This window comes from Nothoprocta perdicaria, unplaced genomic scaffold (assembly GCF_003342845.1).
Source record: "Nothoprocta perdicaria isolate Ctin4 unplaced genomic scaffold, notPer1 scaffold_197, whole genome shotgun sequence".
Classification (NCBI taxonomy): Eukaryota; Metazoa; Chordata; class Aves; order Tinamiformes; family Tinamidae; genus Nothoprocta; species Nothoprocta perdicaria.
In genome coordinates, this window is record NW_020455171.1 from 1,160,809 (window position 1) to 1,187,558 (window position 26,750).

The following is a 26,750-nucleotide window of genomic DNA, read 5'->3' on the forward strand; positions in this document are numbered from 1 at the left end:
GTCATTTTCTTCTGTAAATGCATTTTTAGACTTAAAATTGAGTAGGGAATCCTAAATATGGCAACCTATGGGCTAGCAGTCTGGCGTAGTGGGGAGAAGGGACTTATTGTGGCTAGTTTAGAAGTCAGGCTTCGTGGTTGCGAACATCCTTGGCAGCCCTGTGGATAGACGGGAAGGGTCCCGGCAATTTTAGCAGACAGTGATAGTACAAAACGTATCTTGCACTTGTGCCATTGTAGATCTGCGAAACTGGAACCTAGAAAATAGGAATTTCTAGGCTGAAAATGGGAATCTTATGTGCTTATTTGTAAATAAATAAAATAGCACTTCTCTATGTACTAGTGCTCTGGAAAGGCAGCTAAAATGTGTGTATGTATTTCCACACAAGCAGGGGAGGTTAGATAAAATAGAAATAAAAAAGGAATAATCAAAATCTATCCCAATTTTTAAATAGCTATAACCAAATAGGATGGTGCTGTGAAGACTGAGGTTAAGTAGTCATCTGATTTAGGAAGGTTGATAAACTGTGTTATATAATAATTAAAGTTCCTGCAATGAAATAACACTGGTAGCTTAGTTAGATTTATGTTTATTTCCTCTTTTTTTTTTTTTAGACTAAAGAAGAAAGAATAGTTGCACTGGAGACCGAAAATGCCCTTCTTCATTTAAAGCTTGCCCAGGTATATATATATAGATATTTTATTTTTTTTCTTCTAAAATCTCTTTGAAGATACAGAAAAAGGACACTGAAATCTACGTTGCTAATTCCAGATTCTGACTATTTTCCTGTGGGGAATCTGGAAAAAAGGATTAAGGCTTAGACTGTCTTTGAGGATGACTCTATAACTGTTCCATAAGGAACTACCTTATTTTGACTTTCAGGAAAATTATGTGTCTAAACTACAAGGGCAGATTTTGAAGTTTGAGTGCCATATTTTGTTATGAGTAGGCTTACTGAAAATGCCCAGGTCTGTCTGTTTTATGTTGCATTCATCTTATGTTGCATTCATCTGGGAAAAGCTGCATATTGCAGGAGTCAGTTACAGAGCACGTAGCCACAAGCACATACATACCCTCATTTCCCTAGATCCTTCTACAGAAATATGTGCTGTTTCTAGGCCATCACTGAGACGAGGAGCAGCGCATGAAAACGTCTGGTGCATTCAAAGGCAGGATTTAGAGAATTTTGAATATTTACCTATAATGCTAGACTAGAGCTAGTTGCGAGTGCTGGTTGTAATAGTAACTGTCGGCCAACAGATTCTAATCCAGGCTGAATCATTAAATGGTTGGGTGACCTCAGGAAAGCCACTTACCCTCCCTGTGGCTCTGTTAACACTTGCGGATAAAAGTGGGTTTAACTTAGCTTTCCAAAGCCTGATTGGAAACCAGATGGTACATCTGAAAAGTGTTTTGCTAGGTATACAAAAGTGTACTGTAATTTGCTTTGAGAAAATGCTTCTGTTATTTCTATTCTGCTTTATCATATTTATCAAAAACCTTAAATATCTGATCTGTCATTTTACTTTCACAAGCACAAGAACTAATGAAGCCTTATATTCTACAGATTTGCTTTTTATGCTTGATATACTTTTTATTTTTATCTGCATTGTCAGGAGTCTGTGCTAAGTCCTTGCTTTAATAAACATAATGTATGTATGATACATACTCTCTGCACCAAGTGCCTAATCTCTACACATGAAAGCAATAATGTGGTATTCTTTTTGCATGCCTAGCAAAGCTCAGTTCAGAAGTACCATCTACCTTGAAATACAGCTTAAAAAACATGAGACTCTCCATATGTCGGTCACCTTTCTAGTCCCCCCTTGTTGTTGTAGAGCTTGGAATTGCTTTATGCTTGTGTGAGGACCATTCAAGAGCTCAATTTGTCTACAAGCRGTTATCTTAAGATGTGTGTAATAGACAAGATTCCATTTAAAGACACAATTTAAACCAACAAAATATTAGTGTTTCAGTGTCAGCCAGGAAAAGTGGCAAAGGGATAGTGGTAATGATCTGCAATTAAGCATGCACTGATATTTCTACTCTGTCAGTTACTTGAAAATCTTTGCAATCTTCAGTTTCTAATAAAACTTTCAAATTGTCCCAGCAATCTGAAAATATGAACCAAGCTCACATAAAAGGAGTTTTATGTTAAGGATTCCCATTTAAAAGGATAGTGATTTTAATTAGATGAGTTTAAGATTGCAGTACTGTCCTACATCTCCCACTGTTTCACTAGTTATATTGGTTTTAAAAAATAGAAAAAAAAAGCGATGACCATCAACTCTACATGCCTGTCTGCTCTTTAGCATTTACCAACCCTTCAGGATTGCTGCTTGAGCTGCCTGAATGATGGATGTGCAAGAGGCTGAAAGTGAGCTGGGTAAACAGAGGTCTCGTGCCTAAATTGTAATAGCTATTTGGATTAATTTTAGCTGAAGTGAGTTAGGAAGCTTTGAAGACAGACTTACGATGGTGGTCGTTAATAAGGTGTTGTAATGTAAATGTTTTTCTATAGCTTGTATCGGTCTGCTAAAACTGTTACCTCGTTACACAGACCTTTCCTTGCTTTCTAGCCTTAAGACAACTATGAATAAACAGCTCTGGCACTGTTTCCTACAACCTGGTTCATTATTGTCCTGGTAGAGTTTTGTAAGGTTGGTAAATGAACACAAAAATAAAATTCTTCCTCTGCAGACTGCAAACTTGTCTTTGCCTACTTGGAAACCTGTTTGAAGCAGACAGATATTAAAAGATGTTAGCTCTTTCCCTGAATCATCTTTAGTATATCATGTTATTCAAACACCTTTCTTATAATTAAAGTCTTTGTCTACAACTTGCTTTTGTCTGTGGAYCTTCAGGTCCTTATCCTACAGTATTCCATAAATTCAGCTAAGGCTATCAGAATGGATCTGRTTGCAGAACTGAGATTAGAATTTGGAGAATGCCATTTAAATGCCTCACTTTTACTTCTGGTTATAATATTTTTTTTCTGCTTTGCATGCATGAGCAAAAAGTTACTTCTGGAATGCATGCAATTCTGATGAATGTTATATCTGCAGTTATTTTAATGGATAAACCTAAAATCCAAGGGAGTCATAAAGATAAATCTGTTAGTGAAAGTGAAGCTAACGCAAAGAAAAAGTAGAATTGATCAGCCTCTTGTTGCTCATTTTAAGGGCAATAGTGTTAGAGGAACTTAGGCAAATTGTAGGAAATGTATCAGGTGTTAAAAGTACATTCATTTTTAACTAGCTTAAAGTTATTTAATAACATGGCTTGAGCACTGCAGTTGGGTATATATATATTCAACTTTTCACATGTGATTACAGCTATTAATTTTGGTGCATTACAAAAGTGCTTGACAAGATGCATACAGCTAAACATGAGTATCATGAGTCTTGAAAATSCCCAGAGTAAAAGGGAGATTGAACRTGATATAGAAGCTGTCTCAAATTTTGGCACCTGTAAAACGTAYGATATTACATGCAAACTTTTTGTGCAGCTTTCACSTGATACATTCCTAACCTCCTGCAATACCTAACATGAACTTTGATGTCTGTCTATCAAACTAAAATTGTTAACAAAATTATGCCAAGGTATGAAAGGGTGAAAGTTGTTTCTGATTAGAAGTATATTCCACTTTCATCTTGGCTACATTTTTTAGTACTTSTCAAGACAGAGGTTAAGTTTCTCAAAGGGAAGAGTCCATCTTCTTGCTTTTGCTGATACTTAGGCTTCTGATCAGAATGGTATTTTGCTTATAGTGATTTTGAGAGTACAGCACACATATACCACTTTAGCACAAAGGGAAAGTTAGAATAAGATTTATGATATCTTGCAGCAAAGTTGCAGGGCAATCCTGTAGTTTAATAAAAAGTGAAAATTTGTTGGGTCTATAATGCTTATTCTTCTCCTTGTTGGCAGCTATTATAGTTTTGCCATGTAAGTACTTCTTACATTAGTTGCTAAGATGTTATATAGTTGTGCAGGACTTCCTGTTGCAGTGGTGAATAGAGGAGGAATGCTTTGTGAGGGTGAAATAGCTGCATAAAAATACTAGTTTAGGTAAGCAAAAGAGTGCCTGCTTTTAATTCTAAGAACTGCAGAATATCATGGTGGCTTTCTTGTAGATGTCAACTGTAGTTAAACTGCAGCTAAATCTTTGCTTACTTTTAACTTATCGCTATCAGATGACTGGAATTAAATCAAGCTCCATTATGTGGGTAGATGTAGCTTTTTTATATCATTGTAAGAGCAATACTCTTGTATTGCTCTCTTAATTTAAGCAGGAACTGCAGTCTCAAATTTTATGGACTGAATAAACTGGGAAATAAGTCTGCGCTAGAAACAAATGCATTCCCAAAATAAGAGAGGAAGCTATCCATACTGGTTAAGCTATGACAGATGGCAATAGACTGCAGGAAATAAGAAGTAAAATTGTAGCTGATTTTAAGTGCCAGGATTGCCACTCAAACCATCATCTTTAAATCACCAAAATACAATTTTTAATACAGTACAGTGCAGAACTTCACTAGTCACCTACAGAGATTTCACTTTTTTGTTGAGACTTATTGTCCTATAGAAGCAGAATATTGTGATGTAGCCAATTACAGGAATCATAAAAAGCTAAAAGCAAAGAAATTACTTATCTACAAAATTAAACATTATCAGATGAGTCAGTTACAAATGTTTACAGGGACAAAAGTGACATAGCAGAAAAACACGTTTTCTGAATTTATAGAAAGGAATTTGTGTTTGGCCAACATGCCTTAAATGGCATTGCTGAATCTGCATCCTTCCGTGCCCAATGGGTTCTGTTTTCTCATCTTGCTGGGGAAATATTTAGCAGTTCACTGCATTTGGAAGGTCATCTCTCATTACCCGTATTTTGTTGATCCTTAACCTACCCAGCAGTCAGTTTCCATTCTGAGTTACTAACTTCCCTCATGTTCTTGGAGATGAAATAGTGACTGGCTTGACAAAACCTTTAGGGGAGATATTTTTTTCTCTCACCTGGGCTTTGGCTTCACAAGAATCCTGGGTGCTGCCTGTCCCGCAGTACGAGACCTTCGTTTGTGATGCCACACCATGAAAAGGAATAAGGAACAATTGAGCTTTTAAATACATACTTAATCAGTTTACTTAAAAGCTGGGCCGATTCCTTGCTCTGCTGAGATCCTTCTCAGCTTAGCCCAGAAAAGCAGTCGTACTGTCACAAAGTAGTGCGGCACTGTGGGACTGGGAAGGAGTAGCCAGAAGCGGCAAATCCCGCGCCAGTGTTGGTGCCAAATCCCTGTGAAACCCCAGCCCACGCACAGCTTTTCCAACTGTAAACTTAATATTTCATATAAATTGCCAAATGTTCTTTTACACTTATATGTAAATAAATAGTCAGGCTATGTATATGTAAATAAATACTACATGCTACTCACTTTGACCAAGCTTACAGTGGATGGCAACAACATGTTGATATAACAAATTTGGGATGTTTGACCCGCTCTATCCTGTTTTAGAGGGGCACTGTAAGCACTCAGCCTGCAGTGAATGCATAGGCTGCAGGGTACAGGCCACCGTCTGAGCTAGTCACTCTAGATTAGTGAGAGAGGCAGGTATTTGTAGAGTACAACTCCTATAAAGACAACTCTTTTGACAAACAGGTCTCGTCCATAATAAAGAGTTTCATGTGGCAGGAGACAGTGCTCATTTTTTTTAGGTGTTGATTTTCTAACCATGGCTATGGGAATCTCTAACTTTAGAATAAAATGCACTTTGAGCGTTCAATTTTATGTTTTTAAGTTTTTGGATTTTTTTTAATGAGTATCAAGGGCTGTCTGGAAGAAGCACTAATGAAGTTTTGCAGCTCTACTCTGCGCATGGACAGCAGCAGACATTGCAGAGAAACGCTGTTGTAACACAGCTTCACAGAGCAATACAGGTAAAACCATTTAATAATAATCTAGCCATAGTCAGTGCTCTAAACATGTATGTTTATCAAATATAGTAAAGGAAAAAAGAAGAAAGCGATCAGATCTGAACCTCAAAGCTCTGCTTGCAGTGAAGGGGAGCAATGCCTCGGCTCAAAACTGTAGCAGTTTTTCAGTATTAGGCTGCAAAGTCTGTCGATGTCACTGGGAGTTCATCCATACTAGGAGCACTCAGAAGCAAGATTGTTTTGTTGTATGCTTAGTCAAGCAGTCTTAATTTTGCATTAAAGATACCGGATTTTTTCCCCCAGTAGCATTAAAATAACTTTTCCTTGTTGAAGTACTTGTTCCTTAAGTTACTGTATAAAATACTGAGTTCCTTTCAAAGACACTGACAAAAGTCAGTTTTTCTCAGGGCTGTTTCAAAAGTCTTTGTACAATAACCAGAAAATAACTCAGGAAAGGAACCTATTTCTAAGTAGGCAAAAGAATTTTGCATAATTACCATAGAATCATAGAATGCCCAAGGTTGGAAGGGACCTCAGAGGTCATCGAGTCCAACCCCCCTGCTCACGCAGGGTCACCCAGAGCACGTGGCACAGGGCTGCATCCAAGCGGGTTTTAAAGATCTCCRAAGAAGGAGACTCCACAACCTCTCTGGGCAGCCTGTTCCAGTGCTTTGTCACCCTCACAGTGAAGAAATGCTTCCTTAAGTTCCTGTGGAACTTCCGATGCTTCAGTTTGAAGCCATTTCCTCTAGTCCTATCACTGTCCACCACTGAAAAAAGGCTGCCCCCCTCCTCCTCACTGCCTCCCTTGAGGTATTTATACACGCTGATCAGGTCCCCCCTCAGCCTCCTCTTCTCCAGGCTGAACAGGCCCAGCTCTCTCAGCCTTTGCTCATAGGGCAGATGTTCCAGGCCCCTGATCATCCTGGTAGCCCTGCGCTGGACTCTCTCCAGCAGCTCCACATCCCTCTTGTACTGGGGAGCCCAGAACTGGACGCAGTCTCCAGATGTGGCCTCACCAGGGCTGAGTAGAGGGGGATGATCACTTCCCTCAACCTGCTGGAGACGCTCTTCTTAATGCACCCCAGGATCCCGTTGGCCTTCTTGGCCACCAGGGCACACTGCTGCCTCATGGTCAACTTGTCGTCCACCATGACGCCCAGGTCCCTCTCTGCGGGGCCGCTCTCCAGCAGGTCCACTCCTAATCTGTACCATGTTTTATCTCAGTAGATCTTACAGTTTTGATTTTCATTTCAAGTTAGCTAAAATGATAGACCTGCTTGCGAAGCAGTATCACTGGATTGAGATGACTTGTTATCAGAGATAAATGTATGCAAGAGCTGAAACCTCTCCAGATAAGTCTAAATTAATGGTAATCCTGTACCCTTGATTGAAAATAAATTTGATTTCTTCACAGTTCTGTGTTCTGTGGCTTTTGAGACTAACGACTACAGTGATTACCTCCCTTTTGTGTAGTTTATTACTGTTAAAACTTGCCAATTAATTCAAACTCATTACCATAATTGGAACAATTTAAGTCTTACAGAATTATTGTGATGCTTTTCAGCAAGCTGATTATCGAACCATCATGGAGTGCTGTAAGATAAGATACTGTTAAGCTCCTTTTACTGATGGCTTTAAGTGTCAATATATTAAGTGTCTGCTTCTCACCTTGAAGTTAGAAAGCCTACTACTCCTAAAATTAGGGCAATTTATTTTTACTTTATTTGAACATTGATGTAAGATGCTATGTGTATAAATACTCAAAAGTGTCACCATATGTGTTGTACTGAGTTACAATAACAACATAAATACTTTCCTGAACAATAAATGTTTCTGAGCGTCTCAAAATAYGTTTCTTTTCATAGGAATGCATAGAGCTGGCTTATTTAAGAGATGACTTATGGTGGACATAGCAAACACCTACTGAATATGCATTAAAGGACATACAGATCACTATTTATTCATTGCTAATTCTGTATTTGTTTTATAAATGGAAATACCATTCACAGTTACCTTTCTTTGATGAAATAAGAGAGTTCCTTTGTTACAGCTGATACTGTAGTAGCCCAAGAACGTGCAGGAAGATGGTGGGGATCCTCAAGTATTGCAGAAAGACTTTAGGAAATGAAATTGTTGAAATGTTGCAGGATCCTTCTCAAAATATACTGAGAACGCATTCCTGGTGACTTCCTTTCGTGAAGCAGAGTGTTCTTAACTGTGATATCTCTCCGTGACTATTTGCATTGCAGTTATTTTGATTCGTCCTCAAATGCTGTTTTTAATGTATTTATAACATTTTTTGTTGTTGTTTTTGCCAATAAGAGGCTCAAGCAAGACCTGAGGAGCCTCCATGCGTTTGCTCTTGAGCTTTCAAAAGACTTTCAGCATCAGTGCAAGACTTATCTTTACCAAGTTTTGACAGTGGTCCAAAGGATACAGCTGCAAAATGAAGCAATGCAAAGTAAGGCTCGTCGCACTTGCATTTCCCATGTGTAACATCACCATTGTAGCTGTTATATCTTAGTAACTCTGAAAGGTTGAGTTTCAGCTACACAAGTAGCTGAAATGGTAATTCTTTTCTTTGTTTGACCCTAATGCCAGAGTCCTCAGAAAATATGGTTACAATTATGTTTCAAAAATATTACAAAATACAAATAACAGTTCATTTTCACAGGGCTGTGAGGCTTAAAAATGGTTCAGATCTACTGTTTAATGCTGATAGCAGTTGCTACTAAGCTGCTGGCCTGGCTCAGCTGTAGCACTTTAAATCTGAATTCTCAGCCTTATTTTCTTAATAGTTTTAGAATAGCTGAATAAGAAAGTGTGTTGCTTTAGCTGATTTTATTTATGTATTTATTTATTCATTTATTTTTACTTCTGACTATAGCAGAAGAGAATTTGACATTTCAGAGATATCTCAGGAAAATATCTGAAAATTAGGACAGGCTGTATTTTTAATAATTTTTCTGTGAATTTGAAATTTACTTTTAAACCACAAGCTGATGCACATGCTAGAGTGTAGATAGTAACACCGCAAGGATTGCAGTGTCAAAGTTCAGGTGCTTGTTCGTGTGTACATATAAAGCAAACCCTCCAATGGACTGGTGTTCTCAACCCCTGTAATGGAGACCAAGGTGCTTTGGTCCTGCATCTGGGCCCGTTGGTGGGGATCTTGCACCCACTCACGGTGTCCTTGATTCTGTTGCACCTCTGAACAGGGCCTGAGAAGAACAGGCCACAAACATGATTATTAAATGGGTCCTTAAGTTGTTTGAATTGCAGCAACCTGGTGAACTAACGAGAAATTCAGGAACTTGTACTCRGAGTCCGTGTATGATGCACGTTCTCAGATCCATTTGTCACCATATGAAAAAAATATTTTTTCTGCTGTTTTTGATTGGAATCATTAATTTTGGGATTGATTTGCTTTCAGGAGGACTACTCATGTCAGGAACAACAAGCTGTATGTTCAGTGACAGATGTTCGCTGAATTTTTCCATGTATGTTCTGTGTTCAGTTCTGGTTAAAATGGTTAATTGTAATGGATAAAAACCACTCTGTTATCCATGTAGAGAAAATTCTTAAATTGTCTCTGAGTCTGGAAAAAAAGAAGTAGAAAAATAAACCTAGGTTCAGGTGAATATTCCTTTTATGGAAACAGGGAGCAAAAAGGACAGATATGAGGTTGGGGAGGTAAATAAACAATAAATTTTCCTGTAAGACTTTGCAGATTCCTACTGTCTGTTCTGTCCTTAGTCTTCCTGATATACTATTTCATGAAATCATAGCCAGGAGGAACCTCCTCACCTATCTGAGAATAGTGTGCTAGTGCTTAGGTGAATCTTATGTTCCCAAGCTGCACATTTTTCCTGCCTCTCCAAAACACTTCAAATGGACTTTCTATTTTAAGATTAAATATTATATTCAGAATTTCCATGCAGAAATTATATTTTTTTTACTACGCAGAAAGCCAGAAATATGTGTTCTAGAGACAACATATGTTATCAGTTGAATCCCAAAATAGAGGCTGAAGATGAGCAAGAGAATTATAGAAGAATCATAAAAAAGGTGAATCCTGAAGCTGTAGGGGTCGTACAGCAAGCTACAAAAGTTTTGTGTAATAACTGAGTACTCCCTTGCTTAGAAATATTGAATAACAGTCTGAAAATCAGGCACTTGCCATCTTTCCCAGTGAAACACTACCAGAAATAAGGAATTCATATAGGAGAAAAGTGGCCAGCAGCATATAAAACACAGCTTCAAAAGTATTCAGAAAGATTTTGCAATTGTCTGTTGCATCACAGCCAATTACCTAGGAGGCAAGGTTGGAGTGACCTTTTTAAAGTGGAATTTAGTCTGGAAAGAAGTCCTAAAAATCCCAGGTAGCTATGAGGGCAGCCACACGTCCGTATCTTTCAGTGGCTGGTTGTTCACGTCGCTGTCACTGACCTTTCAGTTATGTTGATGCAGCTGTGTGAGCACACACCAAACAGCTCAGGGAACTGATCCAGGACAAAAACTCCTCAGCAAGAAGGGGTGCGTTTAGCCACATCAGYCCCCTGATCCATTTACAGTGAGAGCCCCCCCAGCAGCTGGGCCAGCCCAGCCGAGGGGATGGTGTCGCGCTGCAAGGAGGGAATGAAGCGCTCCCCAACCAGGACCGTCAGCTCGGGAAACATCATGAGCCCAAACATATTTGCAAGTTATCACTCTTTTCACTCTGCCACTAGTATGGACTTGATTAATAACTAAGATCCCAGCTGGGCTCAGTGTGTTTAAACAGAAAAACAGAAAAGAAAGTGGGAAAAAAAAAMCCCAAAAAACCAGCATTCCCCATTCCCAGAAAGCTTCTGTATAAATGCATGGGACAGGCAAAGCATGGTTAAAGGGGATAAATGTCCRTAATGGCCCCATGTGTGTTATGAATAACAAGGAGCAGAGTTACTTGTATTTTAAAATAGATGTACCCAGTGACTGCCTCTTGTTTACCAGTGATAATATAATACTATAACTGCTGAGTGTTTTGTAAGAGAAGCCTAGCRGAAATCTAGGAAAAGGATAAACATTTAACTTTAAAACTAAATAGTTCCATCTTCAGAAAAATAAAAATTTCAGAGTAAGTTATGTATTAAGAAATTTGCTGTGAGTTCACAAGTGCATAAACTGTTRACATTTTTTATGGAAATAGATTAACAAATCAATGAATTAAGATCTCGTTTTTTAAAAAAGTATTGTRTAATTAGGAGCCAATGAATGTCTGAGTTAATTTTGACAATTTATTCTAGTACTTACTTGCATGCAATTCTCCAAGACAAGACAAACTAGTGGTACTGCACATACTGAATGCAAGAAAGGGACTTTTTTTGGTGGAGCCCTTGGACTTCGACTGTTCMACTACTGGCATCACATTTCTCTGCATGCCTGCACTGTGGAGAACCAGTATGAGCTGGAGCCCAACTGCTTGGATATTGCAAAAAATAAGATCTGAGAAATCTGCAGTGCTTACAAAGGTCCTTTGAAGTTCTCTAACTTTTAGTCTACAGCAGAAATCATAAATCATGTGTGTGACATGCTGAGACCCTAAAAGTCCATTCCTTTCATTGTAAGAGAGCACATATTCAGCCTGGTGACCAGCTTGCTAGCTCAGCTCTCACACCGTGATTCTGGCTGCTTGTTCCTCCACATCTCCATCAGGCCACTTATTTCTGGGGAGATTATTTCCCACTGGGTTTCCTAAAAGCTTGTTGTTTTATGCAGGTTTACAGTTACTTCATGAGCCTSCTTGACTGTATTTTTACTTTAGACCTGCTCAGCATTAATGTAATTGTGCTGAAATAAAATCTTTTGTGAGGTTGGAAAGCTTTTATAATATCCCGTATCGCTGTCTTCCCWTCTGCATGGAGACTCTAGGGTTCAAAAGATAAGTCATCTTTTTATGAAATCACAGTCATGAAGTGAATGCATCTATTGTAAAGTGCAATCTTAAAGCTGTTTACAGGATCAGCAGCACTGTAAATGAGGCTGAGGATAAGTGATAGGCTAACATCTTGTTACTTAAGCTGGCATGAATCTAACCTGCAAACATGGCACCATTAGACCCATCCAGGAACTGTTTGCTTCAGGTTTCCATTCTAGGCTTCACTAACAGCTAATGATTGTCTACCTAAATAGATAAACAGACATATTTAAGCTACCTTGAATATCTCTTCCTGTTCATCATTTTTCAAGATTGCACCCAGATGCTTGTGGTAATTATCTGCAATTTTGCATAGTCATTTCATAGCAAGAAGTAAGATTTTTTTTTTTTCAGAGGTGACTAGTAAATCACAAACTGACCATTTTACCTTAGATATGGCAGAAGTTAAGGAGGTTTATGCTTATATTTCAGGAGGTGCTATTAGTAAAGCTATTCTGTAAAGTCCTAGTTGTGACTTCTTTGAAACAACTTTATTCTTCCAGTGTTTCAGTTAAAAGCTTTTGATCTTGAGCAGTCCCTACAAGAGGTAACGGAGAGATATGAAAAGGAAAAGCTGAAGAGGAGAGCTCTACATAACAGTTTAGTTGTAAGTACCTTTAATGATAGAACATTTCGTATTTTCATGTCATTATGCCTATAATTTTCTCACCAGTAAAAGTAACGGATATACTTTTCATAGATATATCACCTACCAAGTTATTTATATATGATGTATTTCTTTGTTGAGGCACATTTGTCTTAGAGTAAGCCCCAACTCGTTATGTTACATGAACACCATCAAATGCTTTCCTGGGACATATTGCCCTGGAGTGTGTGATACATTTAGAAAAAGGAGCAAATTTGAGTTTCCTAATCTCCTTCTCTAAAATTACAGCTCACAGGAAAAAAACATGCTTCAATTAGCATTTTCCCCCCCATGTGGAATTCAAGGTATACAAATTCAAGTTCAATTAAATGAAAATATTACCTGAAATTGTTCCAGAATTCTTTAATGATTTACTTAAAATTGAAAAATTTTCTTCTTTTATTTTTTTCAAATATAACCTAACTATATCCTCCTTTATATCCTCCTTTATTAATGATAGTCCATTTGAGATTCATTTAATGACAGTCCATTTGAGATTCATTTTTTATTTTTATGCCGTTAACTTTAAACTTCCTCCCCACTACAGATTACTAGCTTTGAGTTGTCTGGCTCATGACCTCTAAAAGGGACCTGACTTTCAGAAACCCATGCTATCTTCAAACAACATTCTTATAAGCTGTCTGTCTTGGAAAATGAAACTTTTTTTTTTTTTTAAACAAAATACAATCCAAATTCTGCCTTGTGTTGCAGTTTACTGAAAGGATATTCCCCAAGGCAATGGGGAATTAATCACAGGGTTCACTAGTCATCACAGGCAAGCTTTTTTCCTTCATGTAAGGCAAGAAGTGAACACCAGCAAAAGGGAAAGAAAAACACCAGGTTAGTTAAACTGAAGTCTGAAACAGTSTACAGAGAAAAATCATGTACTGTTCTTCTAGTCGTATATGAATACATGGTGGAGAGAAAAAGGAAAATAATGTTTTATGTTCTACATCTTCCTCGGGTTAGTGTTTAAAGAAAAACAGTAGTGTTTGGACTTGTTGCTTGCCAGGTGTCTGAAGAAGTTCAAGTGAAGAAGGAGACTGAGGAATGAAAATGGCTCAGACTGACAGATGAGGCAGGGCCACGCCATTCCATGAGTTTACACTTTCTCAGGCAAAGCTAGAAGAGGTCAAGTGAGGCTGATATTTTTTGTCCACGGAAAATCTAAAGCTCTGATGCTGCAAACACTCCTCTGGTTTCCTATGTACATTTATGGTTGCATAATTTATTCTGCTGTATTTGTGCTTTTCAGGACTTTGTATTATATGCATGTTAATATTCTAATCCTAGGAGTTAAGAGGAAATATCAGAATCCACTGCCGGATCCGTCCATTGCTACCTTTTGATACTGCTGCTGGACGTACAGTACCACAAGATAGGTAATTTATTTTGGCTGTGTTATAATCTTAGTTAATTCATAGTTAAGATATGGAGAAAACAATAGCTTTGTATGTGAGAATAATTATTATTTTAATATAAATATATATATGTAGAAAGACTATAATAATATAACAAATAATCGCTATTTGCTTTTCTTTCTCTAGTTAAGTTGGCTTCAGCCAAACTCATCTCCTTGTCTAAAGATCTATCTGCTTGAATAAAAAGTCACAGCAGTTCAATCACCTAGGATTATCCCTGGCTTTACAGAAGTAACACAGCTGCTGTCAATTTAAAGTCTATTTGCTGGCCTGTACAAATTCTGGAATATAGTAATTTAATAACTTTAGCCAGAAGTTATATATAGAGAGAGACCTTCAGCATCATAGTTGTTTTGTAATGCTATAAAGCAGTTTTTCTGTCAGTACAAAGACTTGTAATTCTATCTATTTAGTATAACTTGGCTCTGCATCCCTAAATTGTAATACACTTACCATAACTAGTCTTGAAACATCCTAAGTTTTTTTTAAAAAAAAAAGTGGGATTAGATGCAAGTATATTAGATGCAAGATATATATTAGATGCAAGAATTCAGCATAACAAGCTGAATTCTCCGTAAATGAAAAATATGAAAGAAAGAGATTGATGCATACACAAACAGAGAAACTAGGGAGAAACTAGAAAACAATAACAGCATGATTCGCCCTATCAGAAAATAACTAATTTGTTACTTTATTTTACTTTGCTGTCTGATATTTCTAAAAGAATGCAAACAGTGGTTTTAAATCCTATAAACTTATTGCAAATCTGAGAAAGAAATATAAGTTTGTTGTAATTAAATTAAAACAAAAAATGCCAGACAAGAAATTTCAAAGAACCTGATGGGGCATCTTGTGTTATCCTCTGCCTGGTAAGTTTGCGAAGGAACAAACTCTGKTTTTGTTTCTGTATGGATTAGAATAATTGGCTGCTGAATCACAGTAGAACACAATGGACTGTGATAAACATGCAATTGTCGAGCCTAACTTTTCATAATATACCCACAGGAAATTTAAATAAAACTTAATTGTAAAACTAAGGACTGAWTCTGAAAACACTTACACACATGAATGCATTTATACACCTCAGCAGTCCCAGTCATTCTTTAGATTGGGTAATGGATGCAAAATTACTTGTGACTCTTTGCAGAATCAGGCCCAAATATATAAAAAGTCTGGGTTTTCTTCTCAGTTCAACATGCAATGATGAAAGCCTCTTGTTACAAGCTGTCCAGTGGTGATCTAAAACAACATTGCATGTGAACTGTTCTGAATTGGGCTTGTTCTAATCTTGCTTTTTTAAGTCGATTATTTTGTTTGGTAGCACGTTAATTTGTTGAGTGTTTTTTTATCACAGATAACTGTGGTCTTAGYATGTGCATGGAGTACAACAGAAATGAAAATTCTGAAAGTTACTCTTTAGACAACTTGAAGTTCACAGACATTTGAAGCATTGACTTTCTTGACCTAAATAAAACACTTATGGTTCGAACACTGTTTTTTCCCTTGTTATTAAAATACATATATATTTCRTTACAGGCAAAGAAATTTTATGGAAAAAGTGGCATATGCAGCTGATGATGTGAGTATACTTAATAGCGAAATTCAGGAGCACATTGACAGATACTAGGAAAGAGAGACAAAAGGGATATATGACCCATAGTTCTCAGTAGCATCCATCTACCATGAATGCACTAGCAGGTGATCTGTGTTATTTTCTCCTAAATCTTTGTATTAATAGTAGCTTGATGCTCTGCTGGTCGAGCTATCCATGAACTGGAGCTTGTATGTCTGAAGTGTCAAACMAATACAGATATCCTGCAGTCCCTTTGAGCCATTTTTATATGCTGTAACCATTTCTGAAAATATGTCAAACTTTTTATTTTAATATTACAACACAACTTATGGATTAAGAGAGAGAAAAATGGTATCTCCTGAGGTACCACAAGAGCCTAGGCGGTATTGCAGTCAAGCATGTTAAAGGATCCTGACTTAGATCCATTAGAAGGAGAATAAATACTGAGGTTGTAAATCCAGATGACTTTCCAACATTCCTTAAGGCCATTACCAAGACATAAAATTTAAAAAGGCACCATAGTGTGAGCTAAGGTTAAAGTATTAACTCAGATTTTTACCTTTAATTTCCATAGCTACCATAGTTCTTAGTCATTTGCTGTTACTTACATACCAAGTAGCCAGATTTTCTTCTATAGTTCAGTGCTTAAAATGTAGCYGAAGTGACCTAAGATATCTTATGCACTTAAATCTTGTAAATTATAGTTTCATTAGACAGTTCTCTGTTGCATGGAGTGAAAGCTTCTATATGCAGCTGGGAAACACGAAGAGGCAGTTAGCAAGTGTGTGTATGTTGTGAGATAAAAACCAGGAATTGTAATGGTATAATATTCTGGATGCCATGACCCATTTATTGCACTACACAAAGCAGTGACCATTTCTCTCCTCTGATTTTTTTTTTGTATGAAATAGACAAAATCAAATCATTAGGTTTCAGATTATTTTTTGTAGCAATATGATTATTACATTCTATATTTTTACAAGCAAAACAGTGTTTGCTTGCTTTTATCAGTGTATGAGTTCGAATATGTTTGAGCTGGTAAACTTCAATATGCTAACTTTTTCTCTTGTTTAAAAATCCTTAAGAAATATTTGAGGAAAATAAGCATATAAAAGATTTGATTTCAAAATGGAATTTGTAAGATACTATCTTCCTATTTTTTGAAAAGACAATATTGACTTTAAATGTTTGATTGGTTTGTTTTGAAATTTAGTTAGTTAAAATGCTTCCAAGTCTGGATCAAACACCTTAAAATCTGCATTCTTTTTTAGTAAGAATATTTGTTTATAAAAATAACTATTTTTGTTTAAAGTATACTAGTTCATGTGGGAGGATAAAGCATGAATGGTATTTTACAAAATAACCCCAGTAACTTAGACTGATCTAACAAAAGTAATAGAAAACAATGTCTTTTAACAACTGCAGGTGTTATGCTTGTAGCTAGGATAACTACGCACTTTTCAGATAAGATTATGTTTTTTGGTTCGTTATTGAAGCTTTAGTTTCAACCCAGTCAAAGCTCACATTCCCGGAAATGAGTTAGCTGCTTTCCAAAAAAGCTGTTTATGATTCAAAGGAAATTTTCAGTTAAGGTAAAGGATAGAGGTCTGCTTAGGATAGAGGTGCTGACTTCTGTTATTTAAATCATGGCTGTTTCTCTAGATYCTTGCCTGAATTTACTGGAAATTGTTTCAGAAAAGTGTTCATATAAGGTGGTCATTTTAGAACCAATGTGCGCTGCAAGGCAGAGCTGCATTAGAAAACCCCAGTCRCAAAGTTTTTGCATCCTTTTCACTCCCTCCCAGCATACACATAACAACTCTGGTTTGATCTGATGGATGGGGCTTCAGCTCGGCGTTGTACCTGGACTGTGATACAGCCCTGGTGTTATGCAAAAAATTGTCTTGTTATAACAAGAACAGAGAAAAACAACTGTCACACAGTAAAATACCTTAACAGAATTTGCAGTATTTTGCTCTTCTTTTCTGCCAGAGGCTGTCTTAAGACTTGCTTGAAACTCTCTGTACAGAGGCAGATCTGTAACTTCAACAGAATAACTGTATATTGTTTTGTGTATTGAATTGACTGTATATTGGGAGACAGATTTGGGATTTTCTTTGACTATTCTTTTCCTGCTTGTTTGGAATTTATGAAATTAATTCTTCCAAGGACTCAAGTGATCTTTTCTATAATCATGCACAACTTGTCTAAAAAGAGTTARTAGTATTTCATTTCAATTTTTGAGCTAATTCAAGTATTTTATATCTCAAATTGCATGTATGAATACAATCATTTTCACATGACTGCTAACATYGGGGCTCCAAAGTGATTGTCTGTATTTTTTTCCTTGATAATGTCTTATTTACTTTCCTGAGAAAAGAAGGACATTTCAAATGCTCATATGAAGACATTTACCTAGTAACAATTCTTTTGTTTTTCTTAGATTGAAGATGGGTTTYTTCCTGTCTTATTTCTCACCTAGGGAAAAACTGATCTGCAAATAAATTTGACAACTCAATCAGAAAAGTGTTGCATAAGTCTTCATCAACTTCCTTGTTCTCACCCTCCCTCCAATTTTTCTTTTTTTTTTTTTTTCTTTTTTTCTGGATCCTGTTGGTTACAGGTTAATAAACTAGGGAACCTCCTTGAATTAGATGAGGTGTTTTATGTGCAAAGGAGGTTCTATTGATGTGTTGTCAACCCTTTCATTTTTTTTCTTTGCTTTTCTCTGCAATTAAACAACATACGCTATGAGGAATGAAAGGGCACTGGAGTTAAGACACATGAAAGTGTTGTGATTACGCTCTGATTAATACTTTAAAGAGCTGCTGACATGTGTCACAGCTTACAAAACAGCCATGCAATCRATCTAGAAAGTGGATTCTAGTAAGAACTCATGAAATTAGCAATTGTACCGCTGCTGTTCTTTCTCACAGTTCTGGACTAGCATAATATTCTGTGAAATATGCATCTTCTGTTCAAATCTAGGCACGTATATATGTATATGATATATATATATATACACACACCCCTAAGGAGTTTGAAATAGCCTGAAAACTGGTCTTATAATAAAGAACTCGGATTGCCATTTTACTACTTGTGGTGGCAATTAGATATGTTGCTTTCACTTGGCTATGGCTTTCTAGGCACATAAGAATTTGAGATGATGGTTTGGATCTTTCTTCTGAACTTACTCTTCTCTAGTATTTTATGCTTATTGCTCTTTAATCAAAGTGCATTTTGAGATCCGTTTTCCTGATCTGTCTAGTTAACTGCAGTGCGCAGGCTCTAAAACCTCAAGTGTTGGTGATTTCTGGAGTAGAGCTGTGCACTTCACGATCTCTAATTCCTCAATTACTGCTGTAACCTGACGCATTAGAAATGATAAATATGTATTTCATTTTTATTTGTGTGCTTATGCTGTTAACTGTTAGTATTTTATTCTCCTCTTAGGAAACTGTCCTTGTAAAATGTAACCGTCCTGGTCACGCATCAATAAACAAGACTTTTCAGTTTGAGAGGTGGGTGGTCCTTTGTAGCAGCTTCCAGCAGATTGCTGGAAGATTTGGATGGTGAAAGCCATTTTTTTTCTTTTTTTTTTTTTTCATGTTCCTTGCAGTATTCTGTGAAATAGTAAAATATGTTACCCACATTTTGAAGGTGAGGAATAGAGATGGATTGCATCCACTGCTGCATCAGACATACAGTGTGGCTGAGCCAGAAACTGAACTAAGGACTTCTAAGACCTGGTGTTGAGTCATCCTACCTACAGTTCCAAGTTAAAATAGCTGAAAACAGAGTGCTGGGTAGAGTAGTGGCCTGTAAATTAGTGGTCCTCTAAGGGAAAGGATGCAGTGTGAACATGTTCCTAATTAGATACTAGAGAACTCACAGAGGAGTGAGACATTTTGAATGCATGAGCAGCATTTTTTAATTGWATTTTGTGCCTTACTAGACACTAGAGAATCAACCCATAAGGCAGGAAACTGCAGGGATTTGGGCTGAAAGGTGCTCTGCATTCCTTAAAGTGAAGCTGACTTAAGCACATGAAAACAAGAATGAAGAATTAGAATAATGTTAATAAGATCTCTGTAAACGAAGAAATACAAAATTTTGCCTCATGCTTTCTTCTAATGCAGACTTTGCTTTACTGAGCTGTGTGTGTGCATTGCAGTGAGTCATACAGTAGCTCTCTRCCCTGAACTATGTTTCAAACCCCTCTGGAAACAGAGCATATGAGGATAATCTCAAGCTTCCTTGCTGAAAGCAAGACTTGTATTCATTCAAAGTCAAATATATCCAACATAAATTACCTGTCCTGGTTTAAATTTACGTTCTGGGCCTGTTCTACCCAAACTGCTGTAGGTTTGCTAAGCCCTGCCAGTTATTCACCTTCTGCTTGAGGCATCTTTYCAAGGTGTTGCCCTTCACTACTCATCCAGACTGAGGACTGGAGACTGGCCACCACATGTCTGAAAATCCCTAAAATGCAAATCTTTGGGAAGCTTCACTGACCCTATAGGTTATAGGACTTCTTTGATACAAGGCATACATGTGTGACCTGTCAAGGTATATCGTCACCTTGCATGTCCTCTAAGCTACTTGGGGTAATCCCTATCACCCTGTAGCTCTCCTTAACTCAGCAATAGCAGCTCAAGAGAATGCAGAATAAAGCTGAAATTCAAATCTGTTGAGCAACACAGTTAATKCTAATGACATAGGACTCTAGAGTACTGTGACTCTGGTCATGTGGTGTAGATCCTGATAATCAGGAAAAAGGTTAAAAAAATGTAAATCCCTCAAAGAATGTAGTTCTTGGGCAATGTTTTTTCATTGTCCCATGCACAGCTCTCTTTTATAAACAGCAGAGCATATGGTTCTTATGAACTCAAAAATGTTTATTTTTTTAGCAGCGTTTTATGGAACTAATAAATGTCAAAATATTTGATTTCAGCTCAGGAAGAAAATTCCATCTTTCAGCATGTTATGTTTTTATAATTTTAATGGAGAATCAGTTAGCAAAATAAAAAAGCGGCTCAGAATTTTTAAGGTGAAATTAACATCAATCACTGCACAGGGACAAATCTGTCATTCTGATAAAAAATAAAGGAGGATACAGAAGCAGATTTTCTGAATTTGCTGCATCTTCCATGCTCTCAGATAGCTGCTTCAGTGTATGTCTACACTTCAGCTAATCTTGTCATTACAGAACAGCAAAGGCCAGTTCAAGGCCAATTTAAACTACAATTTTTCGGGTACTGGTAGCATTTGAACCGCAGCAGTTCAGCAGTGGCCGTTAAATCCCTACAGGAAGTTGGGTAAATATTTGGAGTAGTTATTATAACATGGAGCTGAAAGCCTTTACTCTAAACTGCTACCAGTATCTGACACAGTTAGCTATGTCTATCCTACTTTGCAATGTAAACATAAGCCTACCAAAACCTATTGATTCTAGCTGTGGTTTTTGCTATCTGTTTTCTTTGTTCAACTGCAAAACTGACCAACACCAAGTGAAGACAGTACAGCGGTCACATCTCATTATCAACACCTAAGTTGTTGGGTTTTTTTTGTTTTTTTTTTTTTTTTGTTTGTTTAAGTAGTAGCGCTAGGGGAGATGTTTTGACATGTTAGGAAAAAATATCCCTTCACAGTAAGTTCAGTTAGAGTCCCAGCTGTTTAAGATTCAGGACTTGGGACTAATGAATATTTCATTGTTTGCAAATGATAAATGAGGCAGAGAGAAATATTTCAAAGTGCTTTTGCTTTCTTATATTGACCTTGAAAATTTAAAGCACAGAGCACACCGCAGAGCGTGCATGCAAAGCAAGGGCATGCAAAGCAAGGATGCCCTTCAGGGATGGTGTCCTCCTAATATGAACTGTGCCACATCTCTGCATATTTGTTGGTTTCTCAGCTTAGTATGACTGCATGTCAGTGGAATGACAAGATAAGCGCTATTGGTCCATCAAGCCAGACAACTGCTCATTTCCTGATTAAAGAGAGTACATTTTCATGCAACTTATACTTAGCCTGTGGAACTCTTCGCCACAGGACGTTACGCTAGGCCAAAAAATCAGCAAGACACAAAATGGATGCTAATGCTATTTGTTGAAACAGAATTTCAACTCTTTCAGCTTTGAGGCCAGCTTACCACTATTAAGGAGGACGATAAGTCACTCACATAGATGAATTATTCTGTCTCCAGCTAAATGGTGTTTCCTGCTCCTATCTCTGGCCACTTACAGGAACAGAAGGCTGAACTCAGCAGATTTGGTCTAATTCTGCATCTTAGTGGTCCTTCTGTGCAGTCTTATTTTTGGAGAAGTAAATAGTGAATCTACATTTGGGCAGGCTGCAAACCTTAATGGCCAGATTCTGCTCAAGTATACAAAGGAGCTTGARTAAACGCTGAAAATCACAGCGTGTCCTTAATTCAATAATATTTTTAGGATCATGTATACAAGATGTATACATGAATACTGCTAAGTGAAGCATACCAGTATACTGTGTACATAGGAAAGTTAATACATTCTATAATGTTTGCTGCTAATGAAACTCGTCTTTCTAATTTGCTATTTTGCTGTAACTTATATAAACATGCATCAATTTGGAAAACAGGGATACAAAGGAATTATAACAGAAGGATGTTTGAAAAGGAAGCTTTTTCAAAGAAAAAAAATCAAATCTCAAATTTTACAGCATAACTAAGGATTTTCATGTTTTAATTTCATACATCTTGTATAAGCAGTACTTGTTGCAGGCTGCAATCTCGAGGAGGTTACTTTTTTGACATAATAGAGAAGAGATAAATGAAGTAGGATGGCCATGTTTTATGATCAGAATTTCCTTCCTTTGATGATTTTTTATTTTTGTCTTGATTTTGTGTTGTACAAATGTTATAACTGAAAGAGAAGGTTACGGGGAAAATTTCTTTGAAACTTTGCTGGATATTTTTCTTGAATTTGAAAAAATGCATATATTTATTTTAATCCAAGAAGTCTATTGTCATTGATCTTTTCTAAGAGGTGGAATAACTCACTAATTTAACTGTTGTTCATTCTGGTAAAAAAACAAAAAAAAAAAAAAAAAATCAAACTCACCACATGTTTGAAAAAGCATCTGTTCCCTCTGGTGAGAAATACACATCTCAGAGTTCAGTGGGGGTAGGGATGAAATAGCTTTAACTGATGCTGCCCATGAAGAGAGTGCAGCACCACACACGGCCTTAGTGGCCTTAACATTTCTGCTGTGCCACAGACTCCTCTAGGGCAAGTTTGCAGCCTCTGTCCCTCTTTTCCTAAGCCCTTCCTTCACCTGGAGAGAAGCACAACCTGCCCACTCCCTTCCCCAGGTCTTCACATAGGCCCCTGGGCRGCCGGGACCGCTACCACCCATGAGAGGACACTGCCTGATGGGGAGGCAGGTAGGAGGATCACCACAAGATCAGGCACCACAGGCGCTCACCCCTGGATCCCTCTCTCCAGTAGAGATAAGAGCTGCCTCCCCCCARAGCAGGGGAGAACTAGGAGTGCTCATTTACAGAACACATCACAAAAAGCAACCTTCTTCCATAACCTACTGGAGGTACCTCAGGCTTTCCTGCACAACCTTTGAGGCTGAGGTCCTTGGCCATGCCTTGTGTTTTTCCYTTAGCCACCTGAACAAAGTGGTAACTCCCATGGCAGCTCAGCTCCTCCTCGTTACCTTCTAATTTCCTGGCATAGGAAGCCTGGCTTAGGGCACYAATTAATAGTTTCTATGTTACCAGCTTCATCTTGGCAAGCTAAATAAGCCTTTTTAAAATGCAATTTGTAATTGCTGCTGTCATAGCARTGTTGGCAAGTCACAAGTTTTGTATCACTGGCCTATATTTTCTGTAGTTTATRTTTTTATATTTTACCAATGTATTTATATCTTCAATTATCCATTACATGTTGATCATCAGAGTTTACAATGCTTCTGAATCTCAAGACACAGTGTTTGCAGATGTGGCCCCTTTGCTAACTTCTCTTCTGGATGGGTAAGTTAGAAAGTGGGAACAGAAAAGCTAAAGGGCAATTATGTACTAGAATTCATCAATTAAAATAATACTTCAGTATTAGCTGTTAACTGCCTTGTAGTCGTGTCAAATTTTGCAGCTTTACCATTTCATTTTTCTGTTTTCTTTCTACTCAGTAGTGAGTGAATGTTTTTTCCTCGTATAAACATTGAACACAACTGTTTATAAAATCTAACAGAGTGGACAAATTTTGARGGAGAAAAAGTAGGTTGGCAGTTTTTATCTGGGGTCTTTCCATTATAGCAAACACGAGCATTGCTTCTAATGGTGGATACTGTTTTATTTGTTTTCTTTCCTATGTTTTGATAGGTTATGCTTTAGAACTGTTTTTCAACTGCAAACATAGCATGATGCATCTTTCCTAACAGTGTATTCTTATCTGAAAGGTCTGCCAGGGCCAWTTGCTGGTCATCTGATCCTGTGTACAGCAAATGCCATAGGAGTTCATACAGCCAGTTCCTGACGGAAACAGAATTGCGCATCCTCAATCTCAGTTCCTAAGAACTTAATATCCTTCCAATATTAGGATTAAAACAATTCTGGATTGAATAAGAAACTAATCAGTAATAAGCACTAACGAATGTGTTTAACTAATTTAGCCACTGAAGTTCTTGAAGTGTGATTTTCATTTACACTAGGGCCACGTTAAGCTGCTCCCACAAATAAGCCTTGAAGTGGTGGTGGTTATAATCCTTCAGATGCAAATTCCGGATTTATTTAGATCTCTCTTTCTGCCCTTTTGCCACCCTGATTCAGCTGAGCTATAGATGCTTGGCGTAGCCCTCTTTCCCTCCAGAGCAGCACAGCTCTACAGGGGCAACCCTTGCTCCTGGCAGTGGGCACACTGAAGGGTACGAGACTTGTTTTCTGTCTGAGAGTTAAAAGCAGCCTAGAAGGGGTGTTAGGATATGRTGAATATTGGTAAATCCCCAGCATCCTGTTACACAGGCCACGGAGGGGCCCACAAGGGCTTCCTGGGCTAAGAGAAGACCTATAAGGCCCATAGGGCACCATTCTGGTTCTCTGAGCATGAGTTACTGCAGTTTCCATAGTTGAGCAACGTGGGGACCCCTACACTGGAAGAGTTTGGAGGGCTCCTTAGAACAGCTGTTTTCACTCTATACTTTTCCTGTTGCAGTGAACGTAAGTTTGCTTTGGCTGAGTATGCTGCCAATGTTTCTTCAAGCCTATCTGATCCATACCTCCATCTACTGTATTTCCAAATTGCACAYTGAAAGAATCCTGTCCCCAAAGCTGGGATTTTTATATTCATTTAGGAAATGTTCTGTTAGTGAAAACAAAAGAGCTGTCTTGTTTTTCCAGGAGTGCCGTTTAAACAGAAACAGATTTTCAGGGAAGGAAAGACTCTCCATAAGAGCCATGTTTCTGAAGAGCCCTCCCTTTGTAAATGTGAACCAGACAGACTTCATCTGAACCTTGAACTGCTCAGCCCCTCCTGACTGTTTTGATCTGGGTTCCAAAACGCTGTAACAACCTTAAGTAGAAAGGAGTGTTCAATTGACTGTTCAACTCTTTTTCCTTATTTTTCTTTCTTTTTTTTTTTATTAATTGTTTCATATTCCAGTGTAAATATACAGGAGGAAAAGATTGTTCCATATGCAAAGCAGATAAAATACTGCAGCCTTCAAAGTTTACAGTTAGCAGTACAGAACCAGCAAGGGACTAAGATAACACTTCCTTTCTTTACAAGGTTGAAGAATAAACTTAATTTATTTATTTATTTTAAGGAAGAATACATTCCTCTTCCTTTGATTTCTTTTGATAGTGTTCCTAAGCCAGTGATAACTTTACTGTCATGAACAGCCATGTTCCTTACAGGAGAGGAGTGCTAGAAAAGTACTGGTACTGTACTGCACATAATTTGACAGTAAGCATTTTTTAAAACAATGTAACTTTATGAAACACAGTAAAGAAAAAGAAACATGTGGATTAACAGAAATATCTCACAGYTGAATCCTAATCAGAAATGTTCATATTAAAGGCCTGAGGATAACTCCATCAACTATATGACTGGACATCTAGTTATGTTCTTTGCATCCTGACTTGGTTCACTAACTGCAATTTTGACTTTGCATCACYAGAAAGATTGACGTAAGCCCAGATATTTGCTGTCTTGCTTACTAGGCTACTGCTTCTTTCAAGTAAGAGAAAACTTTCTTAAGAATCCCCCCAAAAGATTGCTTTTACATATGCTTAGTATTCAGAAAACCTTGCAAATATATTTTTTCACAAGTGGCAGTTTTAGTATTTGATTACCTAAAGTCAAAATTTTGAAACAACCGGATGAGGGGTGTTCACTGAAATTTTCTGGTATGTTCTTGAAACAACAGTCTTGATATGCAGGAAAGCATCAGATTACAAAAAGCAGCCGATCAAGTCTGTCCACAGAGGAGGCAGAGCTTATGCAGTGAAATTGCACTCCCTGGCAGAAGAGGAGCAAGCCCGTTCCTGCAGCTCTTTAATTGCACTGAAATTTCAGCACGCCACAAAGTGCACGGAGGTTCTGCTAAAGCTGGGACTCTGGGCAAACAAGACAGACCAGTGAAGGAGCAGTCTTGCCAGCGTATTTTCTGAAAGTTTTTGCTGGCGCCAGTTCTGTGGTCAAAACCAACGTGCCAGCAGGTGCCAGCAGTACAGACACAAGCAAGAGGGAACTAATCTGCAAATGCACATTATGGTCTTGGTCCTCACTACAAGAGAGTATTGTGTCTGGGTGCATTTGTTTCTTCCCAGTTGTTTTACTTCTGAATTTGACTTGGATTAGACACGCACGTTGTGGACAGCAGTCATACAGCTAAGCTCACATGTCTGCAGCAGAGGCATCTGCAACCGAGCTGGCAGCTGTGGGCTTATTGTTAAATGTTCAGTGAAGAGAAGCAGGCGTTTTCAGTCCCCTGTTCATTTGATATGTTTCACATGTCTACTTCAGGAGATGTTACATCGTGTTCCAGAGGTGCCTGTACCTCTGCACGGACTTTGTCATCTCTTGTCTTCTACAAGACCACATGAAATCAGTTCCTCRCACTTTTATCCCAGCGTGTGCTTATGCTCAAGTAATGCATTTGGTTTTAAAGTTGTGTCTTATTATTAGGGCTCTCTTAYCTTTTGCAGTGACTGTGGGCTGTGTCTGTTG

At 37.8% G+C, this 26,750-nt stretch overlaps 1 protein-coding gene across 1 annotated transcript in view; it reads left to right on the forward strand.

The window, feature by feature from the left end:
• KIF25 (kinesin family member 25) overlaps positions 1-26,750 on the forward strand; it is a 41,015-nt gene that overhangs the window by 1,187 nt on the left and 13,078 nt on the right. The window contains exons 2-9 of the mRNA XM_026037375.1: positions 615-680; positions 5,825-5,941; positions 8,264-8,402; positions 12,401-12,504; positions 13,837-13,925; positions 15,501-15,543; positions 18,991-19,058; positions 23,483-23,557. Of these exons, the coding sequence (XP_025893160.1) occupies positions 615-680; positions 5,825-5,941; positions 8,264-8,402; positions 12,401-12,504; positions 13,837-13,925; positions 15,501-15,543; positions 18,991-19,058; positions 23,483-23,557 (701 nt within the window). The remainder of the gene's footprint in view (positions 1-614; positions 681-5,824; positions 5,942-8,263; positions 8,403-12,400; positions 12,505-13,836; positions 13,926-15,500; positions 15,544-18,990; positions 19,059-23,482; positions 23,558-26,750) is intronic.